Source organism: Triticum aestivum, chromosome 5D (genome assembly GCF_018294505.1).
Source record: "Triticum aestivum cultivar Chinese Spring chromosome 5D, IWGSC CS RefSeq v2.1, whole genome shotgun sequence".
NCBI lineage: Eukaryota > Viridiplantae > Streptophyta > Magnoliopsida > Poales > Poaceae > Triticum > Triticum aestivum.
The window spans coordinates 68,013,992-68,033,641 of NC_057808.1; the positions used below are offsets into that span (position 1 = coordinate 68,013,992).

The 19,650-nt window shown below is 40.7% G+C and overlaps 1 protein-coding gene across 1 annotated transcript; it reads left to right on the top strand.

Moving 5' to 3' along the window:
* Positions 1–9,629: 9,629 nt before the first annotated feature.
* LOC123119492 (E3 ubiquitin protein ligase DRIP2) lies at positions 9,630–15,579 on the top strand. The gene is made up of 7 exons (XM_044539298.1): positions 9,630–10,161; positions 11,830–11,929; positions 12,934–13,255; positions 13,398–13,792; positions 13,895–13,945; positions 14,699–14,771; positions 15,042–15,579. The coding sequence occupies exons 1-7, from the start codon at positions 9,849–9,851 to the stop codon at positions 15,204–15,206; spliced, it is 1,419 nt and encodes a 472-aa protein (XP_044395233.1). The 5' UTR covers positions 9,630–9,848; the 3' UTR covers positions 15,207–15,579.
* The last annotated feature ends 4,071 nt before the right edge of the window (positions 15,580–19,650 follow it).

Consider the following 19,650-nt stretch of genomic DNA (forward strand, 5'->3'; position numbering starts at 1 on the left):
GAAATTTTTCAGAGGAAGAAATATGTTTAGGAAAATGTACCAAGGTGGTTCTTCAAGGAAGCAAGGACCCAGGCTTGCAATGCGTGATGCTGATGATGAACCACCAAGGGACGCTCCAGTGCGGGCTTGTGAATGGCCTTCAGAGGACTTCATGGATCAAGCAGGAATCAAGGAAGAATTTAACGCATATGTGCGTAACGCTGATCTTGTGAGCTTCGAGGCAGACAAGTGCCGTCAGTACCACTATCTCACTAGTTCCTTTGTGAGGAGGTTTGAATTTTTATCTTCACACAATTCTCAAACTGTCCTATTTGATCTTTATGAAAATTCTTATACTATGGACTTAGAGGATTTCAGCACTGCTTGCAAACTTCCACAATGGGGTAGTACTAGTGAACCTCGCAAATCTGAATTTAGAGATTTTCTTGCTAGTATAACTATGGGGGAATATAGAGATATAACACAAGCTACCATAGGGAGCATTCATTTTCCCGCTATACATTATTTTGCTCTCTCCATAGGTAGGTGCATAAATGGTAAGGATGAAGCATGTCACATATGTGTCCCTGATCTCAGTGTTCTCAGGAGTGCTGTGTTAGGAGATAAACATTATAATTTGGGAGCCATTGTTGCACGTAGGTTGCATAATAATAGATTTAATGGAGATTTCTTTGGTGGAATTTATGCAACCCGTATAGCTAATTTCCTTGGTGTAACCATACGTGAGGATGATATTGAGTTGTCTCCTGCTTATTTGGATTATGAGGCTATGGTTCGTCGTCATTTTGTTGAGAGGAACTATCAGTTCCTCCAGTACCGACTAATCTTTGACAGACGACGCACCTATCACGTCGCTCTCCCTGCTTCTACTTTCTTTGACTTTCAGGCAAAAGGGAGATATTTTATAACCTGAGAGGAGGCGGAACAGTATAAGAGGAGGGCTGAGATAGCTCGCCTCCAAGCTGCAGCCCATGATGCAATGACTGCCGCATCACAGTACGACCCAACTACAACTTTGGATATCCGCCAGGCCATCCGTGGCAATAAACCAACTTAGGCCAAAAGCCTAAGCTTGGGGGAGTACGTATTTCTCACCGACATTATATTCATGTTCACACTCATTGCTAGATGTGGGTGCTCATACTCTTTCACTGTAATATCCATGCTAGTTTATTTTTCTTTTTATGCTTTCTTCTTGTGTGTTTGAAAAACCTTAAGAAAACCAAAAAAAATAGTTGTAGCGTTTAGCTAGTTTACTTACTTGCTATAGTAGTAATAATTAAAAGAAAACCCAAAAAGATTTCTTGTTCTTCTTTTGCTTGTTGGGGGCTTTCCCGTGTAAATATTTTTATTTCTTTTCTTTTCTTTGGGGGTCGATAGGACAAGACCATGATGAAATTGTTGAAGTGGCTCTTATATGCATTATTGTTGATTTAACCAAGAGCCCATATTACCTTGTCTTCTCCTGTTTATTGAATGCCTGCAGATTCCAGCTTAGTCCAATGCACGTGCACTATTATTATTATTCACATCATTCGGTCGTGCAAGTGAAAGGCAATTATGATGATATATGATGGACTGATTGAGATGAGAGAAGCTGGTATGAACTCGACCTCTCTTATTTTTGTAAATATGATTAGTTCATCATTCCTGATTCATCCTATTATGAATGAACATGCTTGCAATGACAATTAGAGATTATAGTTACTTATGCCATGCTTAATTAGCTAGGAGTTTATAATGGTTTACCTTGCGTGCCAACATGCTATTAAAATGGTTGTGATGTGGTATAGTAGGGTGGTATCCTCATTTGAATGATTCAAGTGACTGGACTTGGCACATGTTCACGCATGTAGTTGAAACAAATCAACATAGCCTCCACGATATTTATGTTCATGGTGGATTATATCCTACTCATGCTTGCACTCAATGTTCATTAATTTTAATGCATGTTCATGACTGTTGTCGCTCTCTAGTTGGTCGCTTCCCAGTCTTTTCCTAGCCTTCACTTGTACTAAGCGGGAATACTACTTGTGCATCCAATTCCTTAAACCCCAAAGTTATTCCATATGAGTCCACTATACCTTCCTATATGCGGTATCTACCTGCCGTTCCAAGTAAATTTGTATGTGCCAAACTCTAAACCTTCAAATGAAATTATGTTTTGTATGCTCGAATAGATCATGTATCAACTAGGGCTGTCCGTATCTTCCATGCTAGGCGGGTTATTCTCAAGAGGAGTGGACTCCGCTCCTCACTCACGAGAAAATGGCTGGTCACCGGGATGCCCAGTCCCATGCTTTATGCAAACCAAATCAAAATAATTGCAAACAAAACTCCCCCGGGACTGTTGTTAGTTGGAGGCACTCGTTGTTTCGAGCAAGCCATGGATTGATGCTTGTTGGTGGAGGGGGATTATAAATTTTACCATTCTGTTTGGGAACCGCCTATAATGTGTGTAGCATGGAAGATATCGCCATCTCTTGGTTGTTATGTTGACAATGAAAGTATGCCGCTTAAAATATTATTTATCTCTATTTCAAAATCGAGCTCTGGCACCTCTACAAATCCCTGCTTCCCTCTGTGAAGGGCCTATCTATTTACTTTTATGTTGAGTCATCACCCTCTTATTAAAAAGTACCAGCTGGAGAGCACCGCTGTCATTTGCATCCATTACTATTACTTTATATTGGGTATGACTATGACTGGATCTCTTTTACCATGAATTACAATGTCTAGTAAGTCCTTGATCTTTAAAGGTGCTCTGCATTTATGTTTTGTGGTCTCAGAAAGGGCTAGCGAGATACCATCTTGATATATCATATTATGATTGTTTTGAGAAAGTGTTGTCATTCGAGATTTATTATTATTGCTCGCTAGTTGATTATGCCATTGATATGAGTAAACATGAGACCTAAGATTTATTGTGAATATGGTTAGTTCATAATCTTTGCTGAAAACTTGAATGCTGGCTTTACATATTTGCAACAACAAGAGCAAATAGAGTTTGTAAAAGTTTTTCTTTATCACTTTCAGTTTTTCAACTGAATTGCTTGAGGACAAGCAAAGGTTTAAGCTTGGGGGAGTTGATACGTCTCCGTCGTATCTACTTTTCCAAACACTTTTGCCCTTGTTTTGGACTCTAACTTGCATGATTTGAATGGAACTAACCCGGACTGACGCTGTTTTCAGCAGAATTGCCATGGTGTTATTTTTGTGCAGAAACAAAAGTTCTCGAAATGACCTGAAAATCAACGGAGATTATTTTTGGAAATAATAAAAAATACTGGCGAAAGAATCAAGGCCAGGGGGCCCACACCCTTTCCACGAGGGTGGGGGCGCGCCCCCCTACCTCGTGGGCCCCCTGGAGCTCCACCGACCTCAACTCCAACTCCATATATTCGTGTTCGGGGAGAAAAAAATCAGGGAGAAAATTCATCGCGTTTTACGATATGGAGCCGCCGCCAAGCCCTAAACTCTCTCGGGAGGGCTGATCTGGAGTCCGTTCGGGGCTTCGGAGAGGGGAATCCGTCGTCGTCATCATCATCAACCATCCTCCATCACCAATTTCATGATGCTCACCGCCATGCGTGAGTAATTCCATCGTAGGCTTGCTGGACGGTGATGGGTTGGATGAGATTTATCATGTAATCGAGTTAGTTTTGTTAGGGTTTGATCCCTAGTATCCACTATGTTCTGAGATTGATGTTGCTATGACTTTGCTATTCTTAATGCTTGTCACTAGGGCCCGAGTGCCATGATTTCAGATCTGAACCTATTATGTTTTCATGAATATATGTGAGTTCTTGATCCTATCTTGCAAGTCTATAGTCACCTACTATGTGTTATGATCCGGTAACCCCGAAGTGAATAATCGGGACCACTCCCGGTGATGACCATAGTTTGAGGAGTTAATGTATTCACTATGTGTTAATGCTTTGGTCCGGTACTCTATTAAAAGGAGGCCTTAATATCCCTTAGTTTCCGCTAGGACCCCGCTGCCACGGGAGGGTAGGACAAAAGATGTCATGCAAGTTCTTTTCCATAAGCACGTATGACTATATTCTGAATACATGCCTACATTAAATTGATGAATTGGAGCTAGTTTTGTGTCACCCTATGTTATGATTGTTACATGATGAACCGCATCCGGCATAATTCTCCGTCACCGATCCAATGCCTACGAGCTTTTCACATATTGTTCTTCTCTTATTTACTTTTCCGTTGCTACTGTTACAATCACTACAAAACCCAAAAATATTACTTTTGCTACCGTTACCGTTACTTCCATATTACTTTGCTACTAAATACTTTGCTGGAGATACTAAGTTATCCAGGTGTGGTTGAATTGACAACTCAACTGCTAATACTTGAGAATATTCTTTGGCTCCCCTTGTGTCGAATCAATAAATTTGGGTTGAATACTCTACCCTCGAAAACTGTTGCGATCCCCTATACTTGTGAGTTATCAGACGTCCACTCCAAGTCCTATGGATCACGTTTGTTCCAAAAAACACACTCCCAAAGGTTTCATTCCGTTTGGACTCCGTTTGATATTCCTTTTCTGCGAAACACTGAAATAGGCAAAAAAAAAGAGCAATTTGCACTGGGCCTTGGGTTAATAGGCTAGTCCAAAAAATAATATAAAAGTGTATAATAAAGCCCATTAAACATCCAAAACAGAATATATAATAGCATGGAGCAATCAAAAATTATAGATACGTTGGAGACGTATCAGTATGTCAGATGGATCGAGATCTTTGAAGTCAGGACATTCTTGTATCATCAGGGCCAGGGTGTCGAATGAGCTATCAAGTGATCTCAGGAGCTTCTTGACGATTTTGTGCTTGGTGATCTCAGTGGCGCCAAGAGCCCGCAGCTCATTTGTGATATCAGTGAGGCGATCAAATGTGAGCTGGACATTCTCATTGTCATTTCTCTTGAATCAGTTGAAGAGGTTGCAAAGAACATCAATCCTTGAGTCTCTTTGAGTTGAGACGCCTTTGTTGACCTTGGACAGCCAGTCCCAGACTAGCTTCGCAGTTTCTAGTGCACTTACACGGCCATACTGTACTTTGGTCAGATGACACAGATGATGTTCTTGGCGGTCGAGTCCAATTGAGTGAACCTCTTGACATCAGCAGCGGTGACACCTTCACCGACCTTGGGAACGTCTGCCTTGATGACATACCAGAGGTTAACGTCAATGGCTTCAAGATGCATGCACATCTTATTCTTCCAGTAGGGGTAATCAGTGCCATCGAAGACTGGGCACGCAGCGGACACCTTGATTATCCATGCAGTCGACATAGCTAAAACTCCAGGTGGTTAAACCGAATCACACAGAACAAGGGAGCACCTTGCTCTGATACCAATTGAAAGTGTTAGTTATCTACTGGGGGTGAATAGGCGATTTTTATGAAAGTCTTCAAAACACGAGGTCTTTGAAGACAAACAGATGAAATGAACCTATTGGTATGCAACTGAAGATAGACTACACTAGAAAAGCCATAGTCAAGTAAGCAATGAAGTGAAAGTACGAAGACTATCAACAGCTAGGTAGTATGGATCAGAATGGAAGACTGTATGAAGCCAAACAGGTAATAGTCTTCACACAATGAAGTCAATCAGATCAGGCAATTAAGCAATGACTTCACGAAGACAAACTGAAATGTAAAAGGAAGTGAGGGATAGAACCAGTGTCTCAGTGAAGACAAGGATTTGGTAGACCAGTTCCAGTTGCTGTGACAACTGTACGTCTGGTTAGGGAGTTTGAGATTGAACTCAGAGGACCGCGTCTTCACCTTATTCCCCTTGAGCTAAGGACACCCAGTCCTCGCCCAATCACTCTGGTAAGTCTTCAAGGTAGACTTCCAAACCTTCATAGACTTCGTTCATCGGCAATCCACAATGGCTCTTGGATGCTCAGAACACGACGCCTAACCGGCTGGAGGATTCACAGTCCTCAAGTGTAACAAGTCTTCAGGTCACGCAAACAGAAAGACATTAGTGATGCCTAACACTCTTTTGGCTTTGGGTGTTTTGGGCTTTGTCCTCGCAAGGATTTCTCTCTCAAAGGCTTTGGAGGTGGGTTGCTCTCAAACGAGAAAAGCCATGCACTAACTCTGAGCAGCCACCAATTTGTGGTGTAGGGGGTGGGCTATTTATAGCCAGGAGGCAACCCTACATGATATGTTTGAAATGACCCTGGATCACTAAGGAACCGGCACGTGTCCAACGGTCGGATTTCAAACACACGCGGCAGCTTGACTTGGGCTACAAGCAAAGCTGACTCCTCCAGCTCTGGATAAGATTTGCTCTCATTGTCTTCACTCGAAGAAATAGGATTTTGGTTGAGCATCACATCAGTCACTCTGACTTTGTTCACTTGGACCCCTCTTAACAGTATGGTGGTTCCTATGACTCAATAAAGAAGAAAAGGAAACTACGAAACAACTATGTCTTCGCACCCCATAGTCTTCAAGTGAATGTCTTCACATGTCATTATCTCCATCGTGAATGTCTTCACGAATCACCAATGTCTTCAATGTCTTCACACATTTTTAGGGGTCATCTCTGGTAGGTAAACCGAATCAATAAGGGACTACTACCTGTGTTATCCTGCAATTCTCACAAACACATTAGTCTCTCAACCAAGTTTGTCGTCAATACTCCAAAACCAACTAGGGGTGGTACTAGATGCACTTACAGACGACTACACTCCCACCTATTGCCTCATGGCAAAATGTGCCAAGGTAACCTCACGAGAAGTTTACTTTAGTACTTCAAGTGATGATGACTCTGAATGTGAAGCAAAACCTAGCTATAAAAAACTTGCTAAAATTGCAACTGAACAACAAAGAGCCATGGAAAAGATGCAAAAATTGCTAGACAAAAGTGATGACCATGTATTAAAGGGCCATATATGTATGATGTAAGCTTGTTAGCCATAATAGAACATATATACTAGTTTACTATTCACACAAATAGAACCTTAGATGATCACCCTGACATGGTGAACTAATTTAGACGCAAGTAGAGACAAACGACTATCAATGAGACAAAATGTAGCTAGCTACCAAGTACCAAAGATTGTATACTATGGCAATGTCCATTTTATCATCCCTTTTCCTACTCAAGGAACATAGATAAGTTAAGAAAATATTTTTACAATATGTATATAGAGCAAGAAAAAATAGTCATTAGAACATTACTCTTGGCACTAAGGTACAATTTTAATGTTCATATACATATCTGTGTTGCAATATTAATTATCTATCACAACAAATGTTCCCCACAAGATGCTCATTTAATCACATCCATGCAAAGCATTTACCAACGGAAGGAAAGAATAGCTATCTACCATCTACTTTCCATGGAAACGACAATACATCTTTTATTGCTCGTCATCGTTACTAGAAACTTCCTGCTACACAAATATACTCACAATATTTTTTCAACACACTATGCGCATGATACACAAAGAAATGTTAGGTTATATTACCATGTCACAATTTCCTCATCATCCAAGGTATTTACCATATATATTGCAACACAAATATGTATACAAACCCCAAAAGAAATGCATACACATATTTTTATTTATTTTTGTACATCAAAGGAAAATCAAATCAAAATTATATAGTACAAATGAAAGGATAGAAAATCAAAGGAAACCAGCACGACAAACATGTTGTTACCTCTAGACAAGAATGATGACAACACGACAAACACAATAAAATAATAATACAAACAAGATGTATATTCAAGGGTCATATTTATACAATACAAGCTTGTTAGTCATAATAAAATATGATGTATTAGTTTGTTTTGCACGCAAATAGAACCTCAAATGGTCACCATGACATGGTGACCTAGTTTTGACCCAAGCAGAGACACCGACTATCAATGAAACAACAATGATGTCCTTTTTTTTATCATGCTCTGGCTACTAAAGAAATTTAGTTTTCCGGGATATACCCAGAGAGAGAACAGAAGGAATACACAAAATAGTTAGCACAACACTAATTTCCGCATAAGGTTCAATTTTAATGAGCATATATTGCGATATTAATATTGTATGCTTATTTTTTTACACGCCAAGGGCAAGGATCTCCAAGAGATGCCCATTTAATCATATCCATGCAAAGCGTTTATAGATGACAAAAGAAATAGCTATCTACCATCTATTTTCCGTGGAAACAATGGAAACGGTAGGATGTCTTTTATTGCCCGTTACAGTTCTAGACACTTCGCTACAAAAGATACAAAGTATTTGTGTTTATTGATACGGTATTTGCTGGATCCAGCCTGTATGAGAAGCTTAGTTCATGAACTTTAGTATGACACAATTTTCTCACCATTAATGGGTATTTACAATGTCATTACCACTAGAAAGAATGAGAACAATACAATGAAGATAATAAAATCACAAAACCAAAATATCGACTTCATAGGTATTCAATTGCCATTTTTTTGCGCCTGTTTTTTCTGCGATGGAATTCAATTTCCATTATTATATGATATAAGCTAGTTACCTCTAATAGAACAATGTATTAGTTTGTTTTTGCACACATATAGAGCCGAATTGATCACCATGACGATGAACTAATTTTAATTCGAGCAGAGACATACAACTATCAATGAAAAAAAAAATACTTGGCTGCCAAGTATCAAGGTTTTCTACAACGACAATGTACCCATTTCTTTCATGCTTTGCGTGCTGTAGGAACATATACTAGTTAGGAAGCTATTTTCTCAGGAATCAGGATGCATCCATAGAAAAGGAACCCAATAGTCATCACAATGTTACTCTCAGCACTAAGATACGATTTCTAACGTGCGTATATTGCGACATTAATAATATATATGCTTATTATAACACCAAGATACATTTCTAACGTGCGTATATTGCGACATTAATAATATATATACTCCCTCTTTCCATCTATATAGGGCCTAATGCGTTTTTTTAAGACCGCCTTTGACTATTGACAAGATTAATAGTACATGACATGCATAATGTGAAAATTATATCGTTGAAAGCTCCTTTCACACAAGAATTTAACGGTGTGCTTTGTGTAAGTTGCATGTCATATATTATTGCTCTAATATTTGGTCAAAGTTAGCCTCGAAAAACGTATTAGACCCCATATAGATGGAAGGAGGGAGTACTTATTATATTTTTTACGATCATCATGATATGCTCATTTAATCACATTCATGCAAAGCGGTTATCGATGACAGCAAGCAACAACTATCTGCCATCTATTTTTTCATGACAACAGTGAAAACGGAAGTACGCCTTTTATTGTCCGTTACATCTCCGGAAGCTTCGTGCTACAAATAATACAAAATATTTGCTTTTATCAACACGGTGCTGGATCTAGCCATACATATATCAAAAGAAACGTTCGGTAACCTTACCACATCACATTTTTGTCATCATATATATTGCGACACAAATATGCATATACACCCCCTAAAAAATGGATATACAGACTTATTGTGTTTTATACAGCAAAAGATAAGGAAAGCAAATGAAAAAAATAGTACAAAAGCAAGGATAGAAAACCAATTTCAATATGTACATAAAACCAACGCAATAACCTCTCTGGCTTCTCCATCCGTCCTCCGTTTCTTCTCCTTCCCCCTTCCCTCGATTAATACGCAAAAATACTTATTTCTCTCTCTCTCTCATATTCAACTCCCTTCTCCACCTCGTCGGCGTCCTCCTCTTCTTCGATCTCTCCTCCCATTTCAACGCTCAGGGGAGAGGCGGCGGGTAGAAAGTCCCTGCTTTTGCGCCCCCGCAGCATGTGGCGCTAGCTGCGCTGGGGCCCCACGCCATGCAGAGCGGGCCCGCATCGCCGGCCCCGCCGGAGGACACACCGATGTCGGCGGCGGCGGCGGTGGCTGAGGTGGAGGTGATGGAGGAGGCTGACGGGGAGCAGGCGAAGGAGGATGCTGTGAAGGTGGCGGAGGCGCAGGCGGATAGGGGAGTGAAGAGGGGGCGGGGGCGACCGCGGCGGCGGCCCGTGGCCGTGGAGGGGAGCGGGGTGGTGATGGTGAAGCGGGAGCAGCTCGCGCGCTGCATGACGTGCCAGCTCTGCCACCGCCTGCTCCGCAACGCCACCACCATCTCCGAGTGCCTTCACACATGTGAGTACCCCGCTCCACCGCTGCAACTAGTACGGCGCCGCCGCCGCCGCCGGTAGCATCGAAGGCTTAAATCTTTACAAAGATTCCCGCGGTGTCGAGCATTGCGGCGGCGATTCGACGCGTTCTTGGGGCTCCGGATTCGGCCGTCGGCGACGTCGGTTTTGGTTGCGTCGAGCCCGCCATTCCCTGATCCGGGGATGCTGTATTGCCATCCCCTACATGGTTCTTGCATTGTTCATTGTTCTTGCGCGCTTCGAGTTCTGGCGTTATGCTCGTGTCGCGGGTGCGCCTCTTGATTGCACGTCAATCTGGGGGACTCGTTCCTCGTGTTCGTTTCGTAACTTCCATGCTTATAGATTCAATCTGCGGTTCAACGGATGGATTTACGTAGATTTGTTATCTTTGTGCAAATCTGTCAACTGCTTTGGTGCGTATAATCTTGTTTGGATAGTTGTTTAGTTCCCCATTGCTACTATTCATGATGTTATATTACCTTGCCGTGCTCTGGTCTGAGATAGCATCTAGCTCGAATTCATGATTTATACTAATGCTGTAAGAGATTGGAATGATGATTTTAGCCTATTGTTTTTGTTTTGCACGTGGGGTTCTTGCAATGTTGGCCTGTAATTGGTGGAACAGTACACATTGTTTTGGGGTCCCCAATGTGGAATCACCGTTGTGTAAATATTTTCAAGCTATCTAACTATTATGCATGCATGAATTCAGTAATTGTAGTTGTTCATATCGTGTGTGCCCTTGAGATATTGTCAATCTTGATTTGTTTCTGGTGTTTGTAATTATTTCATTGTCACTTTGGTTAGATGTTAGGAGTGAAATTGGTATCTCTTGGGCAGATGATTCAAGCTTTAAATCCTTGCAGTAAAATGATACATGAACATGATCTATCACAGTCACATCTATTGCTACAATGTTTCCTTTTACTTTATTTTGGTTAGGGTGTGACTATCATTTGAGCTCTGTCTCCTTGTTGTAAAATCTCTTATGGCTACATCACCATTTTATCTAGCCAATTGTAGCTTTGTTCTAAAATAAGCTTCTTGGAAGACACCTCATTTTGATATATATATCTGATACTAAAAAGTACGGTAGTTAGTTTGTTAATGGCATATTGGTAACTGGGAGGAAAGATAGGTGGTTTTGATCTATTGTGTACCTCCTCCTAGTTTATTTTATTTTTCTTGTTTTGTTTTGAGATTGGCATGTGTGGTTGTCAAGTAAATAACAGTTCCAAATTGGTTGATAGAAATATTATCTCCATTTTAACTTCTGAAAAAAAAACTTGCACATCTTGTTGCTTTGCTTAAATCTGTAGGATACAAGAGTTTACTACAATGTTTCTTCTATCCAATTTTTTGTTATAAAAACATTGTTAATGATATTTTTTGTCGATCGACCTCCTTTGCTTAATTGTAACAGTTTTGGGGAATTTTATGCTATATGGTCAAGGCTAGAGTCAGGTTTTCATTCATTTGCATGCATGATTTTCTTCCATGATGTACAAACACTAAAGAGCATTCTTTGTGTTTTCTATAGAAAGGAATTTTCACGCTGCAGTTTCTTTACCCCTTTATAAGGAAGCACCAATGCTATGAAATCCACACATCTTGAGTCCTCACTATTTTGAACTTTTTTCTTGGCATTATGCAGTTTGTAGAAAGTGTATCTATAAGAAGCTTAATGATGAAGAGTGTGACCATTGTCCAGTATGTAAAATTGATCTCGGCTGCGCCCCAATTGAGAAGCTTAGGTATTCTTCTCCTGATCTTATATTTTTGGGTGGGAGACACTGTATGAAGTTAAACTTTTGTTCTGTTAGATTGTTTGCTTTATCAAATGTTCTTTTACGTTTTTAGTGTCATAATACATGTTTATTTGCGCTGTCTTTTTTTTACTTCACTGCTAAGTTCTCTTGATTGATTACTGTTAGCATCTATTTCCATTGTATAAAAAGATGTTAGAGTTAAATTTTGATCTTAAATCATCAAACAGATAGTTGGAATGAACTACAGGTTGAAGGTAGTCAATAGCAGTATAAGCATAGAATCAGAAAATCTGCAGTACAAACGAGTTACCCAGCTTTCTGAATAAGCTGGAATATACATATATATAAGCTTTCTGAGCATCCTTCTGGGATTGTTACACTCCAATGAACTGTACATCTGCAATTTGGCGAACCATCTTATATGATGTTAGAAATATACTTCCGTCTAAGGTTCCTACTATGAGAATGCATTGTGGAACAGAATATTCCACTAAGCTTGATATAAAAATTGCTTATAAATATATGTATCCACAGTTGACCTCCAGTGTTCTTCATATCTGGCAGCATTTATGTTTTCAATAACTGACATCATTTTAAGTGTTACTAATACCAAAACTTTGCTGTCATTATACCTCTGTTTCAAGATCTTTTCTCAAGCATCTGTATACTGGCAAGATGCAACTCTTTCTGTAGTAATGAATTGCTTTTCGTCTAAAATACTAGTGCTGTTTGCATTGTTTATTTTTCTGGATTTGCTTTTTGTGAGGTCATTTTAGATATATTTTTATAGAATTCTATAGGGATCTATGAGACCGAGTATGTAATGTTTACTGACTTTAAATTGAGTATCTGTTTCCCTCATTTTCCCGCTAGGATCGGGACTTTATCATGTAGCTCTTCTGAATTGGGGGATTTTATTATGGTGAATGCTATTTTACATTCTAAACTTGTGCTTTTTCTTCTATTCATTTCTGTTATCTTGATTTTAGGGCTGATCACAATAAACAAGACGTGAGGTCAAAAATTTTCCCATTGAAAAGAAATAAGATCGGTGCTAAAGAATCTCCAGTTACACTGCCTATTAAAAGGAAAGAGAGGTCTATCTCTTCATTGGTGGTTGACACACCTCGAATCACAACGGGTTTGACTGGGCGCCGAACAAGAGCCGTTACTAGGAAGGCTGCCGCTGCATTACGTGGCCTTGGTCCTATCCTTGATCCTGTAGAAAGGGATAATGGTAGCGCCAATAAGCATCCTGATAATTTAAGCTTGCTGGACAGCTTGAGCAAAGTGCCTCAAACAAGAAGAAAGGTAAAAAAAACGGCTGTAGCATCCTGACTGAACCATGTGCTTTTTAACATTTTTTCTTACTTTGCTGTTGTGTTTTGCATGAACTACGTATATTTAGTGCATCATGTCATCAGTAGCAGTGATTTGACGTTATTATTTGCAGGCATCATCAATTGCAGAAACGTCAAGTCATAACTCTAATAAAGATAAAGCAGGTGATGATAAGGACTTGGACAAGGCAGATCTATGGAAACCTCTAAACTGTCTTGTAGAGGCTGCAAGCAAAACAAAGTCCTTCAGGTCAAGTCCATCTGTTAAGGGAGATCAGCCCAATGGATCTCCTAGTAGTGAACATGCTAGCAAAGAGAAGCCTGTGGAGAATCTACGAAAGACCAGATTTCAAGATGACAAGAAAGATGCTCCACAGCCAGTAATGCTTAAAAAGAAAGGGACTGGCCGGGCGAAGAATGCAACCTCTGTTGCTGCAGCTAGCCAGAAGGCCCAGAATAGTAGGGCACTGAACCCCGTATGGTTCTCATTGATTGCCTCGTTTGAGCAGTAAGTCAAGATTATAGTATCAGTTATCTTCAATTCAGTGAAAACATTATCTTAGGTGTCTCCCGCCTCCCCCTTGATCTTCCGTCATTCAAATATTTTCAGGAAAGGTGTCCCACCTTTGCCACAGATACCTGCCCATTATTTGAGAATAAAGTAAGCTCATGTTCCTCAGCTCTGCTGCTGATGATCTTATCTATCACAATAGTTCTTTAAATCCACATTTTAAATGGATGCTCTTGGCACTTGGTTATTGAACTTATATGGTATCTTTCTAATGGAATAGCATGAAAACTGTAAAATACCAAGGAAAGAATGCTAATAACTTGGATAGAAGAAAACTATGTCCAGAGATACTATGCCATGGTCTTAGGCGATGGTACCATGCAAGTATGAATTCATTTGCAAAATCTTATTTAGTTTCAGTTTCAAAGTATGTATCCTTCCAGTGGAAATTGGTGATCAGTTCATAATTGTGGATTTTGTCTAGCTCATAGAAGGGGGCACATGGAAGGGGCTTAGATTTGGAGATAAGCATATCTGCACATCTAAGCTTGTTCCTTTATGGTCTTGTAGTAATGCAGTTGTCACAACTTATAAGCTTGTTAAGTTGTTCTTTGCCACCTGCTGATCACTTTAGTCCGTTTGTACAAAATGTGTAAGTAACTTGGCTGAGAAGTCAAGTGAGCTTCAAAATTTCTCCTGTAAATACGCACCTAACTTTTTTGGCATATATTAAAGTAAAATACAACAAAATAGAAAAGTCAACTTACATAGTTTGATTAGTCTCCCCCCTTGTAGGTGCGGTCACTTGAATTTTTATTGTTGCAATCACAGTTGTTTATGTTATGTTGCATCTATATGTCTTTCAGTTTTTTCGGTTGTGGCTAATGCATTTTCTAATGATAGAGATGGAAGTATAGCCGCATCATCCATCCAAAGGTATATTATGCAGAAGCTCAGTCTTGGAAGTGAGTCTGAGGTGAGACTTCTACCTTTGCTTAATGTTTTACGAGTTGTCCAAAACTATGAGCGTTATTTGTAGAAGAACACACATTATTGTAAAGTGGAATCAGCTTTGGCTTGCTCTTAAATTTAGAAGTTTCATCTTAGAAGTAGAAGTCCAAACTCACCTGATGTTTACCAGCATTTCTTATCACCTTACTGCTGCTATAGCTATGCATCTAAGTCTATTCTTCTTGAGCCCAGAACCACAGCTTGTCTGAACAGTACCTGATCTTGGTGTTTACAGGTTGAACTGAGCTGCTGTGGGCAGTCAATAAACCCCATACAACCGGTGCACAACCTGATGGATAGGTGGCTGAGGGTTGGCCCGTCGCGCCATTTACAGACGTCGGTAGGCTCCTCTGGGGGAGAGTATGTGATGGTGATAACCTATGGGCGGCCAAAGTCTTGAGCGCACCATGTTGCGCCCGGCGATCGCCTGATGCGCCAGGAGGGTTGCGCCTTGCCCTGGGAAGAGGTCCTCGAAAGATGAAAGGGTTCTCTCTCCCAGTCGACATATACTGAAAAGAATGCGGCTGGCTCGTTCTGCAGCTAGCCCACCTTGTTGGTCTTGATCTGATGCTGTTGGATTCTCTTAGGGTTTATTCGTACTGGTTGTTCCCCTAGTTCGTTTTATACCCCTGTTATATACAGATGAAATTTGTTGTTGTTCTAAACTTGGCGAAAGTTGACTTATGTTGAGGCTGGATAAAGTGATGATATGTTTCAACCTTCGTGTGGAAGGGGTGAATGGTTGCAGTGCTCGGCTGCTTCGTGGGCTGAAAGTTTCGTTGCACCGGAGCGTCATGCCAATGGCTGATGGTTTAGTTTGGTTCGTGCCTCGTCGCTTCCACTGGAGTATTACACCTTTTGAAAGTTTCTGATTTTTTTTAGATAAACATTGTTGAATGTTTTACTAACATGCAAAGTTTCGTGATGAAAAAACATCTGTGGAGGTCTGGACAGAAAAACAAAATTAACGTTACAAAGTGCTTTCAAAAAGTTGCAATTTTGGGAACATCATTTTCGTGGTTTTGCCCAGACCTTCACGAATGGTTTTTTCACCACAAAATTTTGCATCTTGGTAAAACATTCAACAGTGTTGTTTTCAAAAACAGTTGATATTTTTTTGAACTTTTTCCCTATTGTTTGCCCTAGGTGCATATGCACCCAAGTGAGGAAACTCCATGTTCAAAAACTTTTTTGCTACCCTTTTGTGAACATATGAAAGTATGGAATGCTGTTAGTGTTGAGAAAAGTAGTAGAAAACAAAAAAAGAAATCACCCTACAATCACCAGAAACACTATGAAGATGCGATAAATGGTTTGAATCAGATCGTTACTGACTCTGAGTTGCAGCGGAAGAATACGCGTCAGTGTAAATCATACTTGGAGTTCGTTGAACTATAGATGAACGATCCCACGAACAGTCCCTCGATCGGAAGGTCAAAAACACGGCCTCCCTACGAGTTGCAAGCGTACGGTCTTCACGATCCGGCAGCACTTCACCGTCCAGAACTTATAGTCATCGGAGAATTAGAGAGAGGAGATTAGAATGACACTGGACTTCTAATTATGATGTTAGAGAATCTAGGTCTAGCTCAAATTGATCAACTAGGACCAACTAGAAATAGAAAACTAGAGGAGGCTCCAAAACTTGTGTATCAAAAGTGGCCAAAACCACTAGTATATATATGTTGGCAGAGAGGGGAGGGGGCGCCACAAGGGGGAAAGGATGCCTTCCCCCTTGGTCGGCCAAGGAGGGGGAGTTCCCCTCCAATTCAGGAGAGCAACTAAGTAAAGAGCGCTCGTTCCCAACCTCCCCAAGGGTCAGTTGGGGATGGGCTGAGAGCGCGCCACCCTCACGTGTCACGCTTTAGACGCTTCCTTATGAATTTTTTGACACGTTTTTGGCTTTTTAGATGGGGTTTTCCCGGGTGTTTTTGGCTTTTCGCCAGTCTTTCTTAGCTTTTGGACAAAAAAATATAAATTTTTTACGCGAAAAAACATGTTTTCATCTTTTTTTCTTTTTTGAAAGGCATGGTTTTGCTTCCGCAAGAGACATGGTTTCGCTTCCGTGAGAGGCACGGCCGTGCCTTTCGGAAACGAGAAAAAACGTATATTTTTCACGAGAGGCACTGTTTTGCTTCCGCGAGAGGCCTCTCGAAAATGAAAAAAACACGTTTTTTTCCTTCCGTGAGAGGCACGGCCGTGCCTCTCGAAAACGAAAAAAACGTGTTTTCTCTTTTTTTTCCTCGAGAGGCATAATCTTGCTTTCTCGAGAGGCACAGTTTTGCTTTTGCGAGAGGCACGGCCGTGTCTCTCGGAAACGGCTTTCGGAAAGGAAAAAAAGTGCTCCCGATCCAGTTTTTTCATGAAGAAAAAGTTCGTCAAAACCTACCAACATGGATCTAGTTTTGAAGATCTTGACGTGAGGAATCAACGGCAAAAGCGGTTCAGGATTTGGATGCACGGTTTAAGAGATAAATCGATTTGAATAAATGGATCTAAAAAAGGGGAAAACTCACATGTTGTGACAAGTGACGCACATGCAGCACGCCACTTATCATGGCCTGGGAAGGTGGAAGTGGTCTTTGGAAGGAGTACTTCTCAATTGGTGATTTCGCCAATTCGGCCTTCCTCCAAGAAGCTAAGGGCCGCCTCCACTAGTGGGCCCAAGTGGCCCAATATCTTTCCACCACTTGGCCTTCTAAGGCCCATTGATATTTAATTAAATATAAAAACCTCTTAACTATTATTTGAGCCTTTTATTATTAATTTAACATCTCCGGAAACATTTTCCGCCCACATATTATCTGTATTGCCCGGTAAACTCCGAAACCCTCCCGGTGACCCTGAAACGCTTCTGGTTCCTCTTGAAACTATTTTGAATATTAATAAAACTATCTCATAAATATTTTTTATTACTCCTGTCCTACTAACACTCAGCAAATCATGATTACCTTATACTTGTGACCGTGCAGGTTTGGTAAAACATAGACATGAACAAAACCCCTTTCGTTCAATGACCGATAGCGGAACATGCACATCCGTATCGATCCCTATGAGTACATGAATATCGAGTGAACCTTTGGTTATCATGTGCCATTCCCTTTGCTTCACGATACTTTATAAAACCCGATGTGAGATATATTGGTATCCTCTTGAGTCGTACACATGCTCACTATACCAGTCTCTTGGTTACCAGTTTCGTTCTTCTTTCTCGTTGACATGTTCCGGCATCCCCGTGACTTAGTCACCTATGTATGGCCAGACGATGATGGATGCCATAACACCGAGAGGGCTATAAGAATATCTCTCCATCGCCGGAGGAGCAAATCTCACTCTTGAGCTATCTAGTCCCTTGTCAAGCTTTCCGATGAACCTGTAAGTTGTCCTTATGATTACCGTGTTACAAATGACGTTTGAGCAGCCCCAAAGTCCTCTGTACTGTAAGAAGTGACTACAATACTCTCATGGTCTAAGAAACTTAAGCACACGTTAACACTCCGTGTTATAACAATTGACTTCTGACGATATTACCTCAAAATATAACAAACAAGTTTGGTCGATTTAATATGATCGTTCTTTCAATGTCATATTCTCAATGTTGTTTTAGGACTCTCAAGAAAAGGGCGTGGAAACAGATAGAAACTCATACATTTAACAATATCCTAAGATCTGGAAAACATGATCACGAATAACACTTGAGCTAGTGTTAGAGGCGAGACTGGGGATAATGTTTTACCGTCTAATATTCCACACGCGCATATGAGTTTTCACTGAATCGCATATTCCAGGATCATAGCAGTTATAACATAGAATATAAACTATTAATTATGAATATGGAAACATAATAATACACTACTATTGCCTCTAGGGTATATTTTCAACAGTCTCCCACTTGCACTAGAGTCAATAATCTAGTTAGCATATTTTGCCGCAAGACCGCGAAAGCGCTCTGGCTCAGCATCGAGGAGTCCGAGCAGGCTACGAAGAGGGTGGCCGGCGACGCGAAAGCGATCTAGATGGCGTAGGAGCAGCACTGTGCCGCCCGCCGTCTCGCAGGCTTCATCTCACCCTCCTCCAATGACAGCGGTGCGAAGAGCATGGACAACGACGACACCCCTCCAACCGCGGACACCTTCACGGAGGACAACTAATGCCGCTCTGGTGACCGCAAGGGCCCGGCGCAGAAATGGTGAAGTTCGGCGCCCCTCTGTTTAATTCTAATATCCTATCTAGTGTTCGGTGATGAATTGCCTCTTTTGGTCCTGTTGTACATGTCTGGCGATGAACTTTTGCTATGTGCGCGAATTTTATCTATGTTTGTTTCTTTCTATGATTGTTTTGCTGATGATCTAGGTAGTGCATGGATTTCAGGACCGGATATGAGGGGGCAGCTGCAAACGATAAGAATGTTCGCAGACACGCCTGTGTGGACGTAAGGGTCAAATTTGTGAAGTCCAGCTGTAGATGCTCAAAATACCTTTTGGAAGGAAAAAGGAACATATCTAGTGTAGTCGTGTAGAAAGAGAATTCCCCATAAACCTCTTACACTAACAATTGCAGCGTATGCCAAGAAGATAAGAAAAACAACATTAAACCCATTAAGCTACGCGTGAAGGGCGGCCAACCAGCTATGCCATGTGGCGCAAGCTGGTTGGCCGCGGTGAGAAATCTTTTGGTATTTTTTTTAGATGAAGGTGTGGATTATTTTTTAAATGTACTTCTTTTTAAATGAAGACGAGGACTTCTGATATTTTTTAAATGGAGGGTTATGCAAAGTGATACTCGCTGATTGGTTGCGGTGGTATTTTTTTTTTTACTTTTTTTTAGATGAAGATGAAGATTTT

What these genes read in the sequence shown, in the direction of transcription:
- LOC123119492 (XM_044539298.1), top strand. Translation starts at nt 9,849, where the DNA reads ATGCAGAGCGGGCCCGCATCGCCGGCCCCGCCGGAGGACACACCGATG. An exon ending in TTGATTGCCTCGTTTGAGCA is followed by an intron (nt 13,793 to 13,894) that starts GTAAGTCAAGAT and finishes AAATATTTTCAG; the next exon opens with GAAAGGTGTCCCACCTTTGC. An exon ending in GTCTTGGAAGTGAGTCTGAG is followed by an intron (nt 14,772 to 15,041) that starts GTGAGACTTCTA and finishes TGGTGTTTACAG; the next exon opens with GTTGAACTGAGCTGCTGTGG.